The sequence below is a fragment of the Dama dama genome, chromosome 27, assembly GCF_033118175.1.
Source record: "Dama dama isolate Ldn47 chromosome 27, ASM3311817v1, whole genome shotgun sequence".
NCBI classification, from domain to species: Eukaryota; Metazoa; Chordata; class Mammalia; order Artiodactyla; family Cervidae; genus Dama; species Dama dama.
The window spans coordinates 46,030,854-46,054,915 of NC_083707.1; the positions used below are offsets into that span (position 1 = coordinate 46,030,854).

General features: G+C 40.6%; 2 protein-coding genes across 4 annotated transcripts in view; both read right to left on the reverse strand.

The window, feature by feature from the left end:
• EPG5 (ectopic P-granules 5 autophagy tethering factor) overlaps positions 1-24,062 on the reverse strand; it is a 130,770-nt gene that overhangs the window by 73,808 nt on the left and 32,900 nt on the right. For all 3 annotated transcript variants that reach the window (XM_061130930.1, XM_061130929.1, XM_061130928.1), the window contains exons 13-22: positions 23,331-23,471; positions 14,758-14,922; positions 13,035-13,154; positions 12,093-12,352; positions 9,007-9,147; positions 3,470-3,614; positions 3,083-3,280; positions 2,589-2,699; positions 1,353-1,475; positions 299-465 (exon numbers count right to left, since the gene is read on the reverse strand). In XM_061130930.1, coding sequence (XP_060986913.1) covers positions 299-465; positions 1,353-1,475; positions 2,589-2,699; positions 3,083-3,280; positions 3,470-3,614; positions 9,007-9,147; positions 12,093-12,352; positions 13,035-13,154; positions 14,758-14,922; positions 23,331-23,471 — 1,571 coding nt within the window. The remainder of the gene's footprint in view (positions 1-298; positions 466-1,352; positions 1,476-2,588; positions 2,700-3,082; positions 3,281-3,469; positions 3,615-9,006; positions 9,148-12,092; positions 12,353-13,034; positions 13,155-14,757; positions 14,923-23,330; positions 23,472-24,062) is intronic.
• LOC133047639 (phosphatidylinositol 4,5-bisphosphate 3-kinase catalytic subunit beta isoform-like) lies at positions 18,046-20,723 on the reverse strand. Its single transcript, XM_061130932.1, has one exon. The coding sequence runs from the start codon at positions 20,505-20,507 to the stop codon at positions 19,749-19,751; it is 759 nt and encodes a 252-aa protein (XP_060986915.1). The 5' UTR covers positions 20,508-20,723; the 3' UTR covers positions 18,046-19,748.

Genomic DNA, 24,062 nt, shown 5'->3' on the forward strand with positions numbered 1-24,062 from the left:
ATAAGCCCACCGTGGCCACACAAGCAGCCTCAGTGCGGGACTCCAGAGGCTCTCTGATAAACTCCGCACAGTTCCAGGGTGTTGTCTTCACCAAACTGGGTATGGGGGGTGATGAAGCGAGAGCTGCCCCAAGATACCCTGAACTCAGAAAAGGTCCAGTCTAACAGATGTGAAACAGGAAAGGAGGGAGGCTCTGAGCCAGAGAATGCCTCTCGTTCCCGTGTCACAGCGTGAGAACACAGGGCAGCAGAGCAGTGCAAAGGCAGGAACTGAGTCACGACTACACTGGGTACCGTACCCATACTGTGGTCCTGGGCGGTGCAGATACAGGAGGAAGAACTTCTGCCAAATGAGGGGCAGAAGAGGATGGTCAGAAGGCGTGATGAGAGCCTGGTGGGCCCAACGATAAATCAGCAGCCTCTGGAGGGACGGGACGATGGGGAGCTTCAGCTGAGCCTGGGCTTTCTACAAAAGAGATGGGCTTTGAGCAACCATGTAATGATCACATCTGCAAACGGTATGCTCGTCCTAAGTGAGTCAAATGAAATGCTAACCATTGTGTTTTCGATTCAATAAAGGAAAAAAAAGTCATATAAACCTTACTTTTCCAACCCCCTAGCTAACACTTTAAATTCCCAGTAACAAGACACGTGGGGCAGCCTTTTTTCTGTTAAAAATTTCACAAACCCCAGAACTGGACTGGGTCTTAAGTATCACCGAGTCTAATCTCATTTCCATGCCTTTCCATTCCTTTTGCTGTAAAACACTACAGTGCAAGAATAATATGAAAGCTAAAGTAAATTTTACAAACCTTATCAATCTCTTGAAAATTTAGATTTTAAACGGATGTTCAAGAATGATAAATACCTTGACAGGCTCTGAAAGCCAAAGGCACAGTCTACATTATAGGACCCTAAAATAGAAGGTCTTTAATTCTAAAGACTTATTCCAGTTTTTCTCACACTTTAGTGAGCCTAAGGATCAGCTAGGGAGTTTCTAAAAATAAATTCTTTGTCCCACTCCAGATTCAGAATCTCAGAAGTTGGAGGTCCAGGAATCAGATTCTTAATAAGCTCTCTAGGGGATTCTGATGCTCTAAAACAAGGGCAATCCCCTTCATACATGCAGTGGACACAGCCTCAAATTATAAAAGTCGTGACTCTCGATGTTACATAAACCTCGGAAAGGAAATATACACTTCAATTCACCATGTTAAGCATTAGAACAGTTATTGTGCTTCCCAAACATTCCCAACAAAAGAAAACACAGAAGTTCAAAAGCTATAGGTGAACCCATCAGCATCAAAGTGTGAACCACCTTCTACCACTCAAATGCAGAACTGCTATTTGCACCTTCAGAGCTTGGTCGGGGGTAAATGCAGAGTTTATAACCAATTCCCCTTCAACAACTCTTCGGAGTTGGGAGTCTTCTTCAAAGATGGATTCCATGTTCAGGACTGTCCATGCAAACCACACCTGCAAGGACACCAGATAAACATGAAAGGAACGAGCTCCAATTCAGACAGAAAAACACACCTTCATATTCCACAGATTAACGCCCTTGCTATCACAGATTTCAATCAACACATTTATAGTTTCTAAAATTAACACATAGCTTTTTTAAACCCATTTCTACTTGTATCACAGATATAAATTTATATAAAATAGACTACTGAAAAACATTAAATTCCTTTGGAAAGGCTACTTTAGTAACTGCCCGTAAGTTTTCCATTCACTAGGGTAGACAAGACTAATATATAAGTAACCAAAATGTACAGTGAGAAGTGTGAGTGTTGAATCAGAGGTCAAGTGCTATGGCAAACTAGAGAAGGGAGGTAGGATCAGAGAAGATAAATGTATCAGACAAGGCTCTACACAGAGACCAGAAAGGAAGGCATGTCTGATAAGAGAATCAGCTCAGCAAAAGACGGAAATGCCAGAGATGTACGCAGATAACAACATGGAGTTTGTCTCAGCTGGATCCCGAGGAAGAGCAGGAGGTAAGACTGTGACAAGAAGTTGAAGAATGCTACTACTGATTTAAGTGACAGAACAAAGACAGATTGACACACAAAGTCCATAAGAGGTGGCAATAATGATAAAAACAATGTGGTGAATTAATGAAAACGATGACAACAATAAAAACAACCAACACCTAGTAACAACATTACACCCGTTTGACTGTTGAGGACTCTGGAGACAAAGAGTAAGCCAGTTCCCAAGGCACAGGGCTAGCAAATGGCACAACCAAGGCTGAGTCCCGGGCAGTCTGGCTCCAGCTTCTTAACCACTCTGTCCTGCTGCTGGGCAGGCTCTGCAGTCAGGCAGCTGGAGTTTTGATAACCAGCTATCTGATTCTGAGCCAGCCACTTGACTCTGCTAAACCTCAGTTAATGCCCCTGTGAAACAGGAATAGCAACAGCACAACCTCAACAGAGGGCTACTGTGAGGATTAAATGAAAAAACATTCTTATGTGTAGTAAGTGCTAAATAGATGTTAGATATTTTAGGCTATTAGTAATGTAGGTAAGGATAATAACAATACTAAAGTACACAAAGATAACAAATGAGCCGCAGCAGGTTTCCTACCTGAGTGGGCGTGGCCAAGCCCTCCACAAAGGAAGGAGTGATGTTGCCTGCCAGGATCCAGCTCACCAAAGATGAGAGCAAACTCCGGTCACAGTGGTAGCCCAAAGCATTCTACACCAGGGAGAGCATGTGGAGCAGAGAGAGGCGGCTTTAAAAAAACAGAACCAACGAGCTTTTCAAGAATACAGCAATTATCTTCTGCCAGTGGACAATTCAGGTAAGATACAGAGTTCAGTAATCAGTCTACCAGCAGTGATAATCCCACCACATCACAGCCAAATGCAATGAATGAGCAGGGCTCCTCCTGGGGTGTCCTTCTTTGGCTTTACAAGGAGCTGTACTGGCAGACTATGGTTTCTCAACAAGACACCGTTAAGGCAAGGCTTTAAAAAGGCAGTGGGCACAGAGCAGTACTGAGAAGGATGCATGTGGGGAACCTCCTTAGAAGGCTACTATCTAGCTGAAGACAAAGAAAAATTCCACAACAGGTTTACCTTATGTTGCTGGTAGAGCAATTTCTGCACACAGTCTTCTTGCATCAACTGAAAAGCTGTTTTACACAAATGGTCCATGAGGAAGAGGATGGGTTGTTCCCGGTACCAAAGATGTTGGCTTATAAGAGCCTGAACCCAGAACTCCAATACAGCTACCGGGCCCACTTCATTGGGCTGAGTGCTTACAGAAATGTGGGCCTACGGAGAAAGGACTCAGGTGATGAGAAAGGTAATAACCAGCCTCCCACCCGTAAAACTCAAATAAAATAACGTCTAGCTCCATTACAAAACCCAGATCTGTTGACTAACACATAGACGTGCTAGCACCAGGGGTATCTGATCAGGAAGGCAGGTGAGGGCACATTTAGGGGCTGACGGGACCCTGACCTGAATCATGCTGTTGAGAAGCTTCACGTTGTCCCCGTGGCTGGCTCCTGTCAGGTGCTGGGCCACCTTGTGGGTGACCTGCTGCGTGACCCCCTGGGGGACACCGCTGTCCAGGTGCAGGAACAGGAGGAGGTGTGACAGAAACCTGCGGGGCACACAGGACACGCTCTTTACCGCCGGATCGGAAGTCAACAGAATTTCCAGTGGCTAATTACTGACAGAAACAGAAAAACATTGATATGGTCCCATTTTCAGACTAAAGCTCTATTCAGGGATTCTGATAGAAATCATCAGGAATTTCAGAAGAATAAAGTTTTCCAGTTTGACATGAGTTAAATCTACCCACCTATAAATGTGCAGTGAACAGGTCTAGGACACATAAACCTGTGCAAGTTAAAGAGCATTAGAGGGAAAACACCCAAAGCACCACTCCATCCCCTTCCCTCTCCTGAGAACAAGAGCAAAGATGTCTGCAGAATCACCCTGCAATCTTTCACTGGGTGTCAATTCCACACAAGGCGGCATACGGGACGCTGGGTGGCAGGGGGAGGGGGGTGTGTGACGTCACAATTGAGTTACAGACCCGCTCCCTGGCGCACCAGGCTCCACGCTCACCTGGGGCCTTTGCCTCGGCTCGGTTTTCTGGCTGAAACACTTCTCCCACACCTAACTTGACCAACTCCTACTCGTCGCTCACCTCTCATCTGCAATGTCCCCTCCTCAGAGGAGACTTCCTGATCCCCTGCCGCACCTAAAACATGTCTAACCCATGAGCCTCTCCCACAGCACCACTGTTTTCCTTGACGGCACTTAAAACTGGGACCTGCATCCTGAGGATGTCATAACTTCCCATGGGCCTGAGGGCACTGCCCGGCCCCCATGCAGATGGTGGCAGTGCAGAGGCTGCTGCTGAGTGCGGGAGCGTCCCACTTCACAGGCGCAGAACGCAGGCCAAACTCCACTCGAGTGGAAAAGAAAAGCCATGACAGGACTGGCACAACGCAGCCTGTACAACCATCCTCCCAGGACTGGTCAATCCCACGGACACAGTGACAGGTGCAGGAGAGCAGATGAGTCAGACCAATCAGGAATCACTATAAGGAACAATGATAAAGATAAACATTTGCCTTTGCCTAGTTCTCTCTGTAGCCATGTAGTTTCATTCCCCTAGAAAAGTACACCTGCAAGAGAGGGCCTGAAAGAAACAGAAGCAGGGCCAAGGGACCTGGGAGGGCAGGTACACACAAAGAGAAGCACTAACCCCCCGCCTCTCAGCTCTGCAACTACTGCCATGCTGGGACGGCTAACTACCGGAAGGGCTCTCCTGTGCGCTGTGGAATGTTTAGTACCATCCCTGGCCTCTATCCACCAGGTATCAGTAGCAGCTTCCCTCAACTGTCCCCTAAATCCCCCTCTCCCAACCACCTGCCCAACCTGCCCCACCCCCAACCAGGCTGTGACAACCAAAACGATCTCTTGTTGCTGTTGTTGTTTAGTCACTAAATCAAGTCCACTCCTTGCGATCCCATGGACTGTAGCCCACCAGGTTCCCCCAAGCATGGGATTTCCCAGGCAAGAATACTGGAGTGTGTTGCCATTTCCTCCTCCAGGGGAATCTTCCCAACTCAGGGATCGAACGCACACCTCCTGCATTGCAGGCAGATTCTTTACCACTGAGCTACACTGATCTCTAGACAATATCAAGTGTCCCCTGAGGGTCAAAACCCCACAAGTTGAAAACCACCACTTTAGAACGACCTGATGTTATCGTGAGCCTTGTTTCCTAATCACATGAGCCAATACAGTCCCTTCCTGGCAACAGGTATGTACTGGATTCTCACCATGTGCAATTAAGTATCTTAATTCACACCCATCCTTAATTCTTTTTCCTCCCTAAGCACCTATTTCTTTTACCATGATTCCATATACTTTTGCCATATACAGTTGAGCCTTACACCCACAGGGCTACAGGTATTGATGCTCCCATGCACTTGAAATTTGACTTCCCCCAAACCTTAACTATTAATAGCTTACTGCTGACCAGAAGCCTCATCAACAACATAAATAGTCAATTAACACATATTTTGTTTGCTGTATTATATACTATATTCTTGTCATAAAGTAAGTTAAAGAAAATATTATGAAAATCATGAGAAAATACATTTACAGTACTGTACTATTTCCACTGATACTGTAAGCTTACATCATCCGTTTACAAGGTGAATCATCTGTCAGCACCTACAGCAATACTGCTTTATATGCCATAAAACTGTAGATGCTACACCTGTTAACACCAGACAACAAAAATGAAGACAGTGTGAAAAAGAAATTCACATTTACTTACAGGTGTAACAATTCATGCATTAATAATGAAGCAGCAGCAATATGACTGTTCTATGGTAGCCTCGTATAATCAATATGACGGTTTCAAAATCATCTAGCCTATATACTGAATGATTCGTTATAAAAATTTTATCACCAAGAGTACAACAGTCATATTCATAATACAGTACTGTAAATGTTACATTGTTTTAAGAACCACTTATCTGTGATGACAGGTGGATATACCATTTCTCCAGTTATGAGAGAGAAGCATACTGTACAGTAGTATAATTCTTTGACCCCCTAGACTGTAGGTCTGGAGAAAGCAATGGCACCCCACTCCAGTACTCTTGCCTGGAAAATCCCATGGACGGAGGAGCCTGGTAGGCTCCGGTCCATGGGGTCGCTAAGAGTCAGACACGACTGAGCGCCTTCACTTTCACTTTTCACTTTCATGCATTGGAGAAGGAAATGGCAACCCACTCCAGTGTTCTTGCCGGGAGAATCCCAGGGATGGGGGAGCCTGGTGGGCTGCCGTCTATGGGGTCGCACAGAGTCGGACACGACTGAAGCGACTTAGCAGCAGCAGCAGGTATCAGTTGAGGCATGCGGGATCTTTAGTTGTGACATGTAAACTCTTAGTTGCAGCATGTGGGATCTGGTTCCCTGAATAGGGATCGAACCTGGGCCCCCTGCATTGGGAGCACGGAGTCTTAGCCACTGAAACACCAAGGAAGTTCCTTTTCATGCTTGTTTCTATAACAATGGCATCTTGAATGGCATAATCCTTCCAGATTTTCACGATTTTCTCTCTGCTAGGGTTCTCTTCCATAGCATTGACAATTATTTCCATAAAGTACCGTGTATAATGAGCCTTAACAGTCCTTATGACCTCCTAATCTACAAACTGAATTAGAGATGGTGTGTTTGAAGGCAAAGAGATCACTACGAAGCCTTCAGTGTTGAACTCATGAGGTTCTGTATGTCCAGTATCAAAAGAACTTCAAAAAGGAGTCCTTTTCTGGCAAGGTACTTCCTGACTTCAAGGACAAAGCTTGAAGGAACTAATCAAGAAAAAAGGTTCTCTCTACCCAGGCCTTCTTGTACAACTGAAAGACTGGGAGCTGGTGTTTATCTTTTCCCTTCAAAGCTGGGGGGGCGGGGGGGGGGGGGGGGGGGGCGCGGGGCGTGGGGGGGTGTCAGCAGGTTTGCAGATAAGGGCAGTCCTGATGGTAATCTCAATTGCACTTACACAAAACAGTAGAATTAGTGTATCCCTTCCTGCCTTCAATCCTGATGCCTGCTCCCTTCCTTCCTTGCTAACAAATGTCCTTTGTAGCAATTTTTCTTCCAGAATAGGGCATTTCATCTGCATTAAAAACCTGTTCAGGCAGAAATCCTTTCTCCTCGATGATATTTGTAATGGCATCTGGAAACTCGTCTGCTGCCTCGGTCGACAGAAGCTGCTTCTCCTGTTATCTTGACATTTTAAAGCCAAACTACTTTCTAAAATTATCAAACCATCTTGTGCTGGAATTGAATTCTCCAGCTTTAGAGCCTTCACCTTTCTTTTGCTTTAAGTTGTCATATAACAACTCTGACTTTTCTCTAATCACATTAGGACCTGTATGTGTGTCTTTCTTAGTGCTCAAATAAAAGCTGTATTTTCAATATGAGATAAAAAGGTTTCACAAAAAGTGCAATGTTTCAGTGCCTGCTGGTATAGCTGCAGTGACAGCTTCATGAATTTCCTTTTCTTTCTTCTTACAATAGTCCCTACGCTAGATTCATTTATCTTGAAATGACAGGCAATGCAGCTGCAGACCTCAATCTATGGTACATATCAAGCAATTCAACTTTTTCTTGTAATGTCATGACTTTTCTCTGCTTCTTGGGAGCACTTTCAGAATCATTAGAGGTCCCCTGGTGTTATTTAAGGCTTACAAGTATTGCACTAAACACAATGAAAATGATTCGAGAACTGCAAGAGGTCACTTATTACTGTGATACACCATTGACTGTAGAGACAAACTGCTCACTTGGAGATGATTAGCGTCACACAGCATGTCAGGTGGATACTCACTTGAGTGCACCCTGATAGCAACAGGTGCGTGCGTGCATACTCAGTCATGTCTAACTCTTTGTGACCCCATGGACTATAGCCCTCCAGGCTCCTCTCTCCGTGGGATTTTTCCAGGCAAGAATACTAGAGTGGGTTGCCATTTCCTCCTCCAGGGGATCTTCCCCACCCAGGGACTGAACCCACATCTCCTGCGTCTTCTGCATTGTAGATGGATTCTTTACCTCAAAGCTACCTGGGAAATCCAATAGCAACAGGAGGTGGCTACAAAATTATTACAGTAGTACAAAATGTACTAGTTAATTTATGCAGCTATAAATTAATACTGTATCTCTAGGTTTGTTTCTATTTCTCTCAACTGTGAATAGCATCATGTATAGCCTCTGCTTGTGTGTTTAAGTGTTGATAAATTTTAACTTTTTCTAATAGATTTGTGTATATGTTATGGTAGTATACGATAGACTAGTATCCAGATATATTTTACACATTCATGCATACTTTTTTTCAATATTTGTAGGCTACATAATTCATCTGTGAATTTTTTCAAATTGTCACAAATCTCCAAAAAGTTTTCTAGTATGTTTATTGAAAAATATCCTACACAGTTCAAATCTGTGTGATTCAAGGGTCAACTGTAATGCAAATGCAATCTGTATGCCCTACCGTGGCATTGCCAGTATTTTCTTTCATAACTTTCTGATTACCTCAAAAGTCTTATTTTCTCACAAGATTATGAATGTCTCATGTGATGAGCACCTTTCTGTGTATCTTCGCTGTTTGTAATACTGCCTCATGCACACTGCAATTAAAGGCAATATGTTTTGCTACTATTACAATAGCAAAGCCATCTGCTGCTCAAGGTCAGAAGCAGTATTCCCAGCCTCAGGGAAACAGCCACCCTTTTCAATACTAGAAGCTATCAAGCAATCCTGAATTAAATGACAAAAGGAAGTATCTTTCATAATAGTAAAACTGGGATCATTATTAGAGTCTTCGTTCATCACTCTGCATTCTCAACTAGGCAGGAAGTTTTCTGCTTCATAAGAAATACACTATTGAAATACCATTGTCTATATTATACTTGAAAAACCAGAGGACACAGTCATTTTGTATTTGCTGTGTGTTCTCCACTTACTGCTCATTCTTTAGAAGGTAATACTGGCAAGGGTAGAACAAAGGCAGAATCTTATCCAGGACATGGACCACTGTTCTCAAATGCCTCGACTGGACCAGAATTCCCAAGAGTGGGATGCCTTCTGCACAAAACTTCTCAATGCTATGGAAAAAGAAAAAAGCAATGAGCATATAAGGTAGTCAGTTCATAAAATGATGTTCTTTTAATGCACTATCGGCCTACAAGCTACTCGGATTATTTCAGGTCTCCAACACATTTATAAATAGCCAAATTTCACACACAAATGCTAGAATCATAACCCTAGGAGAAGGCAGCTTGGGGTGGAGAAACAGATGAGAGAGATTGAGAGGTACAAACTTCAAATTGCAAAATAGATGAGTTATGGATATGAAATGTACAGTGTGGGAAATACAGTCAATAACTATGCAATATTTTTTATAGTAACATATCATAACTAGACTTTTCAGGTGACCAGTTATAAATGAATAGAAATACTGCATCACTATGTTGTACAATAGGAACTAACACAGTGCTGTAGGTAAGTTATACTTCAAAAACAAACAAACTCATGGAAAAAGAGATGAAATTTGTGTTTACCAGAGGCCATGGCTGACGAGGAGAGGGGTAGTCAGGGAAGGTGGACAGAAGGGGAATCAGGTGAAGACAGTCAAAAGGTAAAATCTTCCAGTTATCAAATAAATAACGTAATGTACAACATGATAATTAACACTGTTGTACATTAGATATAAAAGTTTTTAAGAGAGTAAACACCAACAGTCTTCATCACAAGAAAAAAAAATTTCTATTCTTTAATTTTATATCTACATGAGATGATGGATGTCCACTAAACTTGTGATAACTTCATGATGTATGTAAGTTAAATCATTATGCTGACAGCCAGGACATGGAAGCAAATCAGATGTCCATTTACAGATGAATGGATAAAGAAGATGTGGTAAATATATACAATGAAATATTATGCAGCCATAAAAAGAAATGAATTTGAGCCAGTTGAACTGAGGTGGATAAACCTAAAGCCTGTTATACAAAGCAAAGTAAGTCAGAAAAGCAAATATCGCATATTAACGCATATAAAGGGAATCTAGAAAAATAGTACTGATAAAAAACTATTTGAATGGAAGGAATGGAGACGCAGATGTAGAGAATGAACTTGTGGACAGAGCGGGGGAAGGAGAGGGAGGGACAAATTGAGAAAGCAGTACTGACATATACACACCATCATGTGTAAAACAGATAGCTAGGGGGAAGCTACTATAAAATACAGGGAGCACAACCTGGTGCTCTGTGATGACCTGATGGGGGGGGGATGGTGGAAGGGGAGGGAGGCTCCGAAGGGAAGGGACATATACATATAATTATGACTGATTTCTGTCGTTGTACAACAGAAATCAACGTAACATTGTAAAGCAATGTTCCTCCAGTTAAAAAATTTTTTTAAATTATGCTGTACACCTTAAACGTATACAGTGCTTTATGTAAATTATATCTCAATAAAACTAGAAGAAGAAAAATAAAGAACTATCTATGAAGTACAAGTTCTGGAGATAGAAAGATAAACAAGACAATACCCCTACCATGTCCCTACCATCAAGAAGCAGAGCCCCTCAGAGGAGGAGAAGTGATTACATATTAATATGGGAGGAATGCTCCTCAGAGGGCACAGGTGCTGCAGGGCAGGACTGGGTGACCCACAGGCAGAACCTTCAACCCCGTGCGCACTCACCACCGGGGGAAGGTGAGCATCACCACTCTGCTCCTTAGCCAGGACGTCTTCTCTAATTAAGACTCCTCTCCGAAGCCTAGCTCCTCCATGATGGTAGCCTGCTCTAGTGATCCCTCCTTCCTTTACCTCTCCTCTGCCCACACTCTTAAGAAGTTCTCAGTCTAAGCTATACACCAAGAATCACCTGGAGAACTGGCCCCCAAACCAAACAGATCAGGATTCTCACTCTCTTCCCTGTATTGGTGCTAAGTTCCATCCCTGGGTTGGGAAGATCCCCTGCAGAAGGGAAGGGTTACCCCCTCCAGTATTCTTGCCTGGAGAATTCCATGTATAGAGGAGCCAGGCAGGCTACAGTCCATGGTGTCATAAAGAACAGACACGACTGAGCGACTTTCACAGCCCATGATTATATTGTTCAGTACCGCCAATTGTTTTATGTCTCCCATGTCCACTAAGCTGTCAACAATCAGAGGACATATATCTAACACATATCTACTTCATAACATAGGCTGAACACTCACAGCTCACATGACAACTGGCATCCCACTGAAAATACATTGAATGGGCAATAACATATTGAAATCAGATGCTAAAAAGGTGCTACAGTTAATCTAAAACACAAGAATCACAAAGTAAAAGTCAAAGACATTTTAGAAAATTTGACAGGCTAGAAAAAATTAATATACTGTAGGAAAATGATCTTTAAAGAAAAGGATTTTTAACCAACTGAATTTTCATGCCTTCAGTCACTTACTGCACCAGATTCAGTCTTCATCACTAGAGATAAAATATTACAAGAAAAATATGGTTCCTGAGTCCTAACCTCATAGAATATCTTTGATAAAATTAAACAGACCCCTACATTACAGTGTGATAAATACTATAATAGAAGAAACAGACACAGCTACGGGCTCATACAAGAGAAGCACTTGACTTGATCAGCTAATTCATCCCTTTGGTGGGCTAAGCCCTCTAGTTAGGAAGCCTGAGTTGGGCTGCCATCACTTGAAATAAAACTCAGTACAGGTGACCAACTATTTTTATTTGGTCATTATTCTGAGGAAGAGACTCTGTCTACTGCTGACATAAACATTCCACTCTGGGTGAGAGGTATAACTCTCTTCATAATGCACCCAGGTGATTTTCTGTCACAGATCCATCCTACATGAATCTGAGCAGCATTTACCCTTGATAAGCTGTTAATCGAAGCTTATCATTTGGCCCTGATTACCCCTAGAGAGATCTGATAGAGACCTCAGACCTTGGGATATGAAAAATGAAGTTGGGGGAATCCCTGACTACAAGGTTCAGCAGCCCTAGAAGTTCAACCCAAACACTGTACCTGTGGCCCACAGCCGTCATAGCTAAGGCCAGATAACAGCCAATGGGCATGCCCGCCTTCACAGCCTTCAAGAGAGGATGAAACGTGGGTGACTCTGTCATTTCTGGCACAGTGCTGGAGAAGGGAACAGTTGCACAATTCTGCTGTATTCCATAATCATTTTTGTGCAGTTTTAACCTCAAAATCAAGTTCCAGGCCCACTGGTTAAATGAGGTCTCAGGTGTCTCTCCATATCGAACAATATTGGCCAAATATGAAACCTAAAACAATTATTTATTTTAAACCACATTATTCACATAACCATTAAATTAGTAAGCTCACCCACCCATCTCTCTTTGTGACCAATAATGCCCTCAAAAGAAAGGACACAATGCTTACTGATATTCAGTGCTTATAGCACTAAATTAAAGCAGTTTCTCACCCATAACTGACCACTTCTGCTTATTTGTTAGTCACTCTGTGAACCTGATCAGGGTCAGCTCAAGCAAGACTAATAATATGAAAGTTGGAAAAAAAAAAAAAAGAAAGTTGGTATGCAACGAATGGTGTGCTGGTAAATAAATTTAACAACAAGTTGGAGTTTAGGGGCTCATTTATAGGGTTTGTCAATTTTGGTAGTTTAAAAAAAAAAAAAATCCCACCATGGTCAACTTCAAGCCACTACAAATTAACAGCCAGGCTTGCAAAGTTCTTAAAAATGTAATAGTTCTCCCGAGCCAGTACAAGCCAGCATCAGCCCACCACTGTAGATCAACTCAAATTCCACAATATTAAAATGGTCATATATAGACTACTTCTTAAAGAAAAATCTTTTTTCACCCATAGAACTCAATTTCAATATCTGAAATTGCCAGAAATGTTCTTAGGAAACCTAAGAATAAATACTGTAAAAGTCATTTCTAATAAAGACTTATGTCCTCAATAAAGAAAAGAAGGAAATACCTGCTTCATACTTTCAGAAAGAAGCCCAGCATATGGTTTCTGTGCAAGGTACTTCTGGTATGCTTCAAGAATCATTAAAGCAATTTCAGCGTGGACTGCTTGATCCAGATGAAGAGTCCCCTTTTAAAGAGAAAAACAATCACAAACATGTCATCTTGATTTTTTTTTGTTGTTATACCTTTGAACTGAAAGGTTAGGATTAAAAAAAAAAAAAATTCTGGATGCAGAAGCTAAATTTTCCAGAGCTTACATCTAACAATGAAATTATAAAATGACAATAGGAAAAAAATTTTAAATCTTTAAAGAACCACTACACGGCACCAGTTAGGTGTGAACCTGAGTCAACACCAACTCCAGTTATAAAAGTATCTTTGAATGCAACCTTCAACCCCCACTCTAAAATCTCTATAAATACTTTAGATTACAAGTTTAAAGGCATTGTTAAGAATCAGGAAGATATTTAATTATTATTAGCAAAACAAGAAGGTAATAATTTAGGTCTACATTCCCTTTTCTTCTGTCATCAGTGAAAATATTAAAAATACTCAACAACACATAAAATACTCCTTCAGGAGCTTGAAGTTGCCTACCAATTCTCCCACCCAATCTTCCTTTGCATCCGACATAACATATTCCTTAACCCTCTCAGAGAAGAGGACTTTCCAAACACTAACAAAAGAGCAAGGAGACACTCATGAGGACTGGACTCTGTATGCAGCTCTCTGGGAGAAGAGGGTGGGGGCTTCTGTTCACAAGTCAGAGAAGGTGAAGGTGGAGAAGAGTCTCCTGCAGCTCTCACCGACCAGCACTTGAGAGAAAGAAGACCTAGCTGAGCCCAGGAGCAGACCAGGTGGTTAGGGACAGCCTGGGGACAAAGCTCCCTGGCTTCAGGTTCCTCATCTGTATGACAGGGGTCATGTTCACACCACCACACAAGATGACTGCAAGGACCAGATGACTTGCTCAGAACAAAAGCTGGCAGACAGGGCTGAGTTCTCTTCTCTTTCCCTTTAAAATATTTAAATATTTTTATCAAGGAGCTAATTAATAAGGCCGAGGTAAAAAGGGAGGAAGATTTTGACAGAATTCCTTGATATGGCATCTTACGAGACATGATAGGTAGCAAACTTTTAATAATAACTACCACCACTAAGACCCTGACATGTGCCAAGAACATGTTTCCTGTGTCCCAGCTTGCTGAAACCTTACAGCAACCTTCTGAGGTAAGCCTATTAGTGTGATGTTTACAGACGAGCAACTGAGGCCCAGGGAGGTGAGGAAGCTTGCGCACGGTCACACAAACAGGAGGTAGCAGAGCTGGGATCAGAAGTCAGGCAGGCTGACTCAGAGCTCAGGCCCTTAACCAGGGCACAGTGTTCTGGAAGACAGATCTGGCGACACACAACACAAAATGTAAGAGGAAAGAAGACCAGAGGCAGGAGAGGCAACTAGGAGGAACTGCAGTAAATAGCCAGAAATAAAACAACAGCAACAAATGATCCAAGAAGTAAGGGAAGAATTTTCAGTGTGGAGCAATTTATCTTCACTAATAGGATGCTCACTCTGCAAAACAGAACTCAGTTAGAGGAGATCCTAAATTCTGACACAGCTAAGAGAATTTGTAGGTCTTGCAAATGATGTTTAAAAATGTTAATGTCTGAGAAAATCTTTCTTTAAAACTGATGTGTGTGGACAGTGTTTAGGGAAGGTTTTTAACACATACCTGTTCACCAAATCCCCAATTCAGGCCTTCTAGGATAACACAGGCCAATTTATTCTTCACCGATGTCAGGTTATAATTCAATAACCAATCCCGAATCACAGCTATCTCAGAGGCAGAAGGTCGCCAAAGATACAAAGGTAGTTCTTTAAACAAGTATAAAGAAACCTTATTTAAAAGAAAAATTATAATAATTAAAATCAAAATTTAACGACAATCCTATATTACTACAATACTACATTATTAAAGTGCTTACAAAAAGTTTTCTCCAAAAGGAAGTGGGGTTTTGTTTTTTAGACAATGAAATGAACAACCAGATCAAATGAATATAAATACTAATGATACACCAAAAGCATATTTTGCAATCCTTTGTAAAGGTCAAGCTGTTTTTCCTATGTAAACTGGTGAAAAGAGAAGGTGAAAGTCACTCAGTCATGTTCGACTCTTTGCCACTCCATGGACCATGGAATTCTCCGGACCAGAATACTGGAGTGGGTAGCCAGCTGTTCCCTTCTCCAGGGGAGCTTCCCAACCCAGGGATCAAACCAGATCTCCCACATGGCAGGCGGATTCTTTACCAGCTGAGACACCAGGCAAGTCCCTGTAAAATGGTATACTTCCATTTTAAAAAAATCACCACAGTAGGATTCAAATTTAAAGTCATGATAAATCAGCAGAAAGGCATTCATTTTACAAAAAGACTTAGCACCTCAAATAATTATTTCTCCTGTGGCATTTAAAAAATTATTTCTATTAGCTTTAAAGCATTCCAGGAAGTAGATACAAGAAATGGAAAGGGGTAAAGATAAGCCAAGATCAACCAAGAGCTGACATTTGCTAAAAACTGGATGACAGGTACACAGAAATTTATTATACTCTTCTCTACTCTTTATATACTTGAAAAATTCTGTACAAAAATCCACAGCACCACTTGTAAATAACAAATCCATTTGCAAAGTAAGATACAACTGGGTTCACTTAATACAGTCTGCTTTAAGCAAGAATGATCAGAAGAGCAGTTCATTTTATGTTGAATAGTGCTGTCCAAAGGAAATCTAAAGCAAGCCACAAATGTATTTTAATTTCTCTAACAACCATTTTTAAAAGTCAAAAGAAGCAAGCAAAATTAATTCTAACAACATATTCCATTTAATCCAATATGTCCAAAACAGTATTCCCATGTCATTACAAAAGATTACTGAGATATGTTATTCTTCTGTTCATATTAAGTCTTAGAAACCCCATGAGTATCTTACACTCACAGCACAACATAATTTGGATGAGCCATATTTCAAGGGCCTATTCTATAGTCACATCAGCCTAGTGGTTACTCTATTGAACAACTCAGCTCAGAACATATATCCTAGCATTTTTCAGGTTCCTGCACTGCTCCATATTGGAGGCAAACAAAATCTGCAAGGCTAGAAGGAATGAATTTGAAAGACTTTTTCTTTCCTATGTATGAGTGCAGTATGTGTGTGTGTACTTAGCTAAATTTTCATAAGGATTTGTAATAAAGGTCTTGAATAACTGAATAAACAGTAACCAAGCAATCTAACACATATAAAACTTCTTTAGCTTGTGAGCATCTGACAAAAAGAACAAAATAATGGTACTAGAACAAGATCTGTCCAGAAAAGCACCTATGCCCAGCCACACAAAATAATAGTATAACATATATCCACCAGTCAAGAATGAAAGTGAATTAACCAAGAAAGACCTCATGGACATTAAGAAGTTAAAAAGGGACTGTTACAAAAACTCTATGGCCAGTATATTCAACTAGTTAGAAGAAACGGAAAAATCCCTTTAAAAATATAAATTACCAAAACTGACTCAGAGGAAAAAAAAACTACTTAAAATTTTCAATTTCTTATCAAAGCACCTCCCACAAAGAAAACCCAAGACCCAGATAACTTCGCTGGTAAATGCTATCAAACATTCCAGGAAGAGTTCTAGCAATCTTACAAAATTTCTTTGAAACAAAAGAAGACCAGGAAAGGCCTTCCAACTCGTGTTACAAGGCCAACATGACCCTAAAACCAAAATCTAACAAAATAAAATTATAGATCAATATTTGCCATGAATCCACAATAAACAATAGCAAATTGAACCTAGTAACACATAAAAAGATTAATATACTAGGATCAAGTGGTTTTTATTTCAGGAAACAATGATAGTTCAACATTTGACAATCAATCAGTCAATGTAATTCATCATTTTAACAGAAAAAAGGATAAAAATCACAGGAGCATCTCAATGAATGAAGAAAAAACAACTAAATACCCATTTATGAAAAAAGAAATTTCAGCAAACTACAAATATAAATGTCTCAGTCTCCCAGAGCGTATAAATGAAAAGCTTACAGCTAGCATGATACTTCATGGGGAACTTTGGAACCTTTTCTGCTATGATAAGGAACATGGTAAGGCCACTTTTACTACCTCTATTTCATACTGGAATGAAAGATCTAGTTCATCCAATAAAACAAAAAAAGAAATGATTAAACAGGAAGAATCCTAGTAAGAATTCCCAACAAAACAGAATTTAAAGTATTAACAACTATTCCTAACCCAGGGCGATTTCCACACATCTACAGCACAAATCATTTTTCCTCTCCTGCTGGGCCTCTAGAACAAAATTACTTTCAGACACACCCCAACTGTGTCAGTGAACGTTTAGGTCCACAGTTCATTCCCAGACTCTGAAGCTCGAAGCTGATTTCAGCCTAGTCCAAGATCACAGCAAAAATACTCAAAGCCATCATATTCATCTGAAGGCAAGGGGACATAAACAAGTTCCTCCAAAAATGTCAGTGAGTTTAATAAACATAAAGGAACCACATGTATAAACAGAGTGGGGGGCATCTTTTATAAGATGTGCTTTAAAGAACATCATGGTTCTAATTTGCACACTTACAGCTAAGCATACTTCTGAGCACAATTATCACTGAAAGTATTATGGACCCAATTAAAAATGTTAAGTGTGGCCAAACCCAGAAAAAAAATCATGTCAGATAAAGATTATGAACTCCATCAAACTGAAACACTCATATGACCCATTGTAGATTTTCTTGGAAGACATTCCATTAGATGATCACTCAAAAAGGAGCAACCAGAAAGTTGCTTTTTGCAAACTCAAAGAGACAGAAAGTAGAATGCTGGCTGCCAGGAGCTGGGAAGGGATGAGGAGTTAGTGTTTAATGGGTACAGAGTCTCAGTTTCACAAGATGAAAGAGTTCTGTGGATGGATGGTGGTGATGGTAGGTAGCAAAACAATGTGAATGTATTTAATACCACTAAACTTAAAAATGGTTAACATCATGTTTTATGTTGTGTATAATTTGGTGGGGGTGGTGGTTTAGTCACCAAGTAGTGTCCAACTCTGTGTGACCCCATGGACTGTAGCCCACCAGGTTCCTCTCTCCATGGGATTTCCCAGGCCAGAAAACTGGAAGGGGTTGCCATTTCCTTCTCTAGGGGACCTTCTCGTCCCAGGGATCAAACCGTATCTCCTGCATTGTAGGGGGTTCTTTACTGCTGAGCCACCAGGGAAGCTGTGTATAATTTAACACAATTAAATTTCTCTTTATGTAAAAAAAAAGTTTAGTTTTTTTTTTTCCAGTTTAGTTTTTTTTTTTTTTTTTAAGCAACCAAAACCAGCTCACCCATTTATTTGACTGAGAACATTAAGGAAGACAACAAAATTCAACAATTTTTAATAAAATTCCTGTAGAAAACTCAGTCTCAGGGCAAACATTCAGTTCTCCTTTCCATGTCATTGAGGACTGACAGCTCCCGATAGTCTTTGGAGAATAAGCAGTAGTTTTGCTGGATGTTGCCAGTACTCAGAAAGAGCCTCCATTTACACATTCAAATCAGTAGTTCCTATTGCACATATTAACATTATCTGCAATCTAGCACCCTAAATATATGGTACCTCAACAAATAAATTAAAGAGTTCCATGTGGCATGAAACATTTCAATTTGAACAAATATTCTTGAAAAATCACATTATTACAAGTTTTAATAAATACAGTAAGAACAGCTGGCATTTTACTAAAACACTGAATTTTAGGTCTGGAGTTTATTCCATAAGTAGTTTCCTGTTCATCTGCTTTCTGTCTTGGATACATTTGCTCAAGTATTATGCTCTATGAAGTGAACTCTTTCATAGATACCATGTAAAAACTGTATTAATATATGCCTCATTATAGAAGCAGCTGGAAGAACTGGATCACATTTTAACTAAAAAGTAACTTAGGAAAAATCTCTGCTTTTGTAAAACTTTAAAATGAAGGCTGAAGAAAATCAAAATATATAGAACCCCCATTAGAAATTTTATAAATATATATGCAGCATAAATTATATTTGCCTCACCAAGCAGATTTTCAGCAATTCTGGCTGAGATGATGCTATCACGGTAGATAAATATCAACAAAAGAATTAATGTTTCCACAGGTTTAAAAGATTTCTCTTGAAAAATAATCATAATTTCAAATTATATTATAATTTGTAGTTTACACAATTTGAAAAGGGAGGAAAGAAAGCTTTCTTTTAAGCCTCATTTGGAAAGTAAGAACAGCTACTAGTCCCCAGGTATGGATAAGTTGGCTGAGTGATAACACTTGGTCACAATATGAAAAGAAGTATTTACATCTTTCCAGAAAAGTACCAAATACTTTAAAAAAAAAAAAAAGACAAAAACAAAAAACAATCTCTAGTAGCATTCCTTGGCGTGCAAAGTCAGCAGGAAATGATTATCCATAATGTTGAGTTTTCATGTTGAATCTTGGAAGCATTCAAAAAGCAGGGGGTGTTGTCAGGGATTATTCAGATTAGTTTTCTGTGTGAAGCCCCATTCTTAATTTAACTCTCTGTTCCAGGATTTCATTCCCTTTATAACATCTCTGGCAGGGTCATGTTCAATTTAGTGCAAGTGCAAAATGAAAACTAAACGAAACCAACAAACACATTAGGAGCAAAGGCTGATCGTTAAGATCTGTAGTCTTTCCGAACTGTTTGGGCCATCCAATTGACTTTAGTGGTCCAACTTTCCCTGAGTGCCTCATCAAATTTTTGCTTGAATTGCTTGAGTGCTTCTTCTTCACTCTTTCCTAAGGCAAGAGAGTCCTTAAGATACTGTATATCCTTGACTGAGGTGAGCTCAGGAAGCCCTGCAGTCAACATCAGTGCAAAGAGCGTGATGAAGAGATTCCCATGCCAGCGTAAAATCAGATATGCATCTTCACAACATTGGCGGAACCGGCCAAATTTTTCTGTGTTTCCTCTTTTTCCTTGTTGAATCACATGAATGAAATCATAAGTAAGAATAAAAGGCACTCGCTCCCTTTTAATGCCAAATTTAGACTTGAAATTTCCAAGAATATGTCCAAAGTCAATGTGGAAGAGCTGGCCAGTTTTTTTTATCATGATGTTATCACTATGTCTGTCACCAATCCCAAGGACATAAGAAGCTACACAGTAGCCGGCACAGGATAGGGTAAACTCCTCAATAGCTCGGTCCAGGTCATCCCCAGAATTGTATTCTTTAAGCCAGTTCAGAAGGGCATCTTTGTTGAATGCTGCTGCTGCAGCAACATTGCTACTGTTCAGCTGAATGTCAGCAATTGTTTCAGAGGTGCTCACAACTTCAATGAGGCCAGAGCAGTCTCCTGTTGCTAAGCAGCCGTAAGGTAGCATCCGAAGGTCCAGACCAGCTTCTTTCCAGAGTAAATCCATCAAGCGCAGCATTTGGAGTGTCAACGTATCCTGCCGTAAATCATCACCATTTTAAAAAATCACTCCAACTGAATCCTCACCAAACACCTTGTTGTTGTACACAAGCCACAAAGGCTTCATTTTGGAATCCATGTATTTACACTTCTCAACATAGAGTTCTGAGAGGATAACACATGGGTTCAGAGGTGACTGCAGGTCAGAGAGCGCTTCATGGTAAGCATTCTGTTTTAAACATCGCTTCTTTCCCTTTGGCTCTATTTAGCTTCATTGCATTCAGTTTGATTAAACTATTTAAAGTTTTTAGTTTAGTTTTCTATACTTTTCCAAGTAAAGAATGATATAGCCTTTATTCTTCAGTTAGGGGGAAAAAAGTCTCATAAACCAATCTATCATTGAATTTGCTCACTCATGAGTGTGATGAAGTACAACAGTTATCCATCATCTATCCTGCAGGAATGATGCCATGACTATACGGTAAAGGCCCTATGCAAATGTAAGCCCAGAAAAAAACACTGTAACTTTAAACATTCCTCCTGAAGTTACCACACACGCTACCTGCCATTAGAGAAATTCACTCATTACAGCCTTATTATACTTGATGAAGAAAATCTTCAATAAGTATATATTTTTGAAAATGATACATTCAAACAATAGAATACTACTTGGCCATAAAAAGGGATGAACTACTGACATATGCTACAACATGGATGGGCATGGAAAACATTATGCCAAGTGAAAGAAGCCAGTCACAAATGATCAGATATTTTGTAATTCTATTTCTATAAAATGTCCAGAATAGGTAAATCTAGAGAGACAGGTTTCCCAGGTGGCTCAGTGGTAAAGAATCCACCTGCCAATGCAGGAGATACGGGTTTGATCCCTGGCTCAGGAAGATCCCTGGAGAAGCAAACGGCGACCTGCTCTAGTATTCCCACCTGGGGATCCCAGGGACAGAGAGGCCTGGGGGCTGTAGTCCACAGGGGTCACAGAAGGTCAGACATGACTTAGTGACTGAACAACAAAAACACAGAAACAAAAATAAGCTGTGGTCACTCAGGGCTGAATGGAATGGAAGTCTGACAGCTAAGCGGTATGTGGTTTTGTTCTCAGGTGATGAAAACGTTCTAAAATTGACTGGTGATATGCATACATATCTGCGAATATACTAAGAACCACCGGCTTGTACACTTTAAATAGATGAATTATATTACATGTGAATTACACTGCAATAAAACTGTTTTTAAAAACTACATAAAGCGCTATGGAAAACAGTGTGGAGATTTCTTAAAAAACTGGAAATAGAACTGCCATATGACCCAGCAATCCCACTTCTGGGCATACACACTGAGGAAACCAGATCTGAAAGAGACACGTGCACCCCAATGTTCATCGCAGCACTGTTTATAATAGCCAGGACATGGAAGCAACCTAGATGCCCATCAGCAGATGAATGGATAAGGAAGCTGTGGTACATATACACCATGGAATACTACTCAGCCATTAAAAAGAATTCATTTGAACCAGTCCTAATGAGATGGATGAAGCTGGAGCCCATTATACAGAGTGAAGTAAGCCAGAAAGATAAAGAACATTACAGCATACTAACACATATATATGGAATTTAGAAAGGTGATAACGATAACCCTATATGCAAAACAGAAAAAGAGACACAGAAATACAGAACAGACTTTTGAACTTTGTGGGAGAATGTGAGGGTGGGATATTTCAAAAGAACAGCATGTATACTATCTAAGGTGAAACAGATCACCAGCCCAGGTGGGATGCATGAGACAAGTGCTCCGGCCTGGTGCACTGGGAAGACCCAGAGGAATCGGGTGGAGAGGGAGGTGGGAGGGGGGATCGGGATTGGGAATACATGTAAATCCATGGCTGATTCATATCAATGTATGACAAAACCCACTGGAAAAAAATAATAATAATAATAATAATTAAAAAAATAAAAATAAAAATAAATTAAAAAAAAAAAAACTACATAAAGATTACAAAAGGGATTGTGACAAATGACAGATTTAAATGATACACATCTTGCTCAATTTTAACTATTACTTTTAATTTTGTTTTTGATTGGTTTAAAGCAGGTCTTCTTTCTTAGAGTTGTTTCCGCCAAGAAAAAATTTAAGAATTATGAAGGTAAAGCAAAATTATGAAATAAAAACTATGGATTATCGTTAGGCTCTAATTAAAATAAAAACCTGTGGATTTCCCTAGGGGTCCAGTGGTTAAGAATCCGTCTGCCAATGCAGGGGACATGGGTTTGACCCCTGGTCCAAGAAGATCACACATGCCACAGGGCAACCAAGCCCGTGTGCCCCAACCACTGAGCCAGCACTCCAGAGCCTGTAAGCCGCGCCCACTGGGCTAACGTGCTGCGACCACTGAAGCTGGCACACCCACAGCCTGTGCTCCGCAACAAGAGAAGCCATCACAATGAGAAGCCCACGGACCCCAACTAGAAAGTAGCCCCCGCTCACCACAACCAGAGAAAGCCCGAGCATAGCAACAAAGACCCAGTGCAGCCAAAAATAAATTTAAAAAGAGAATAATAAATAAAAGCCTCTTACTGGAGGAGGTGGGAAGTCACTTTGCAGAGATTAAGAGAAACAATCCAGTTTTTTATAAGCAGCAGCTATGCCCAAGCAGGCACAGAGCCTGTGACTCAGTAAATGCTCTCTTTACTCTGTTGTACCCATGACTCAGCCATCCCAACAACTATTTTTGTATCCCAGTAACTATTTTTCCCACTGCTCCAATACTCCAGGGTTCAAAATAAACAACAACAACAAAAGGGGAAACAAACAACATCAGTGCTCTTACCATTCCAACCTGGTCAATGGTGTCTTGAACTCTATCCAGAAGGACAGAAATTATCTCAGGGTGAACAACTGTGATGGCCCCTAAAAGCTCTCGACCAACCTTTGAAAAAGTTTCTCGCGTGGACAGGGTGACATAAGAAACCTAAAAGTGGGAACATGGAGAGATGGCATTTTTAAAATCAAGCATCAGTTAAAAAAAAAAAAAAAAACCTTTTTCATACTTTATTTAGAATGTTTTCAAGTAAAGTATCAGAAAGAATCTCAGATTCTCAGATTGAGGCTTGGTTCACACCATGATCAAAAGGATTTCAAAAGTTCAGAAAGCAGAGTGTCTACCGAGTCTGGAAGGTGGCAGGAGGGACTGGAGAAGAAAGACAACCGTGTACAGTGACTTCCAGTGCTGGATTCAGGAAGAAACACCAATGTCCTCAGAGCAATGAAACAGTCCCCTCATAGTAAAACTTCTCTAAATTTGAGGAAACCAATAAAATTATGAAAATCAGAATGCACTTCCTGGATATAGCTATTCTCTCCAAAAAGAAAGAGAGAGAGAGAGATCCTCTATCACAAGAGCTTCTAAAGCATCCATGGTTAGACTTCCCTGGCAGTCCAGTGGTTACAACTCTGTGCTTCTATTGCAGGGGGTGCAGGTTGATCCCCGGGAACTAAGATCCCGCATGCCATGCAGCACAGCCAAAAAATAATAATAATCAATATTTACCAACTCTTCTTA

Excerpts from the sequence above, each read along its gene's own strand:
- LOC133047639 (XM_061130932.1), bottom strand. The coding sequence starts at position 20,507 with ATGCTGCGCTTGATGGATTTACTCTGGAAAGAAGCTGGTCTGGACCTT.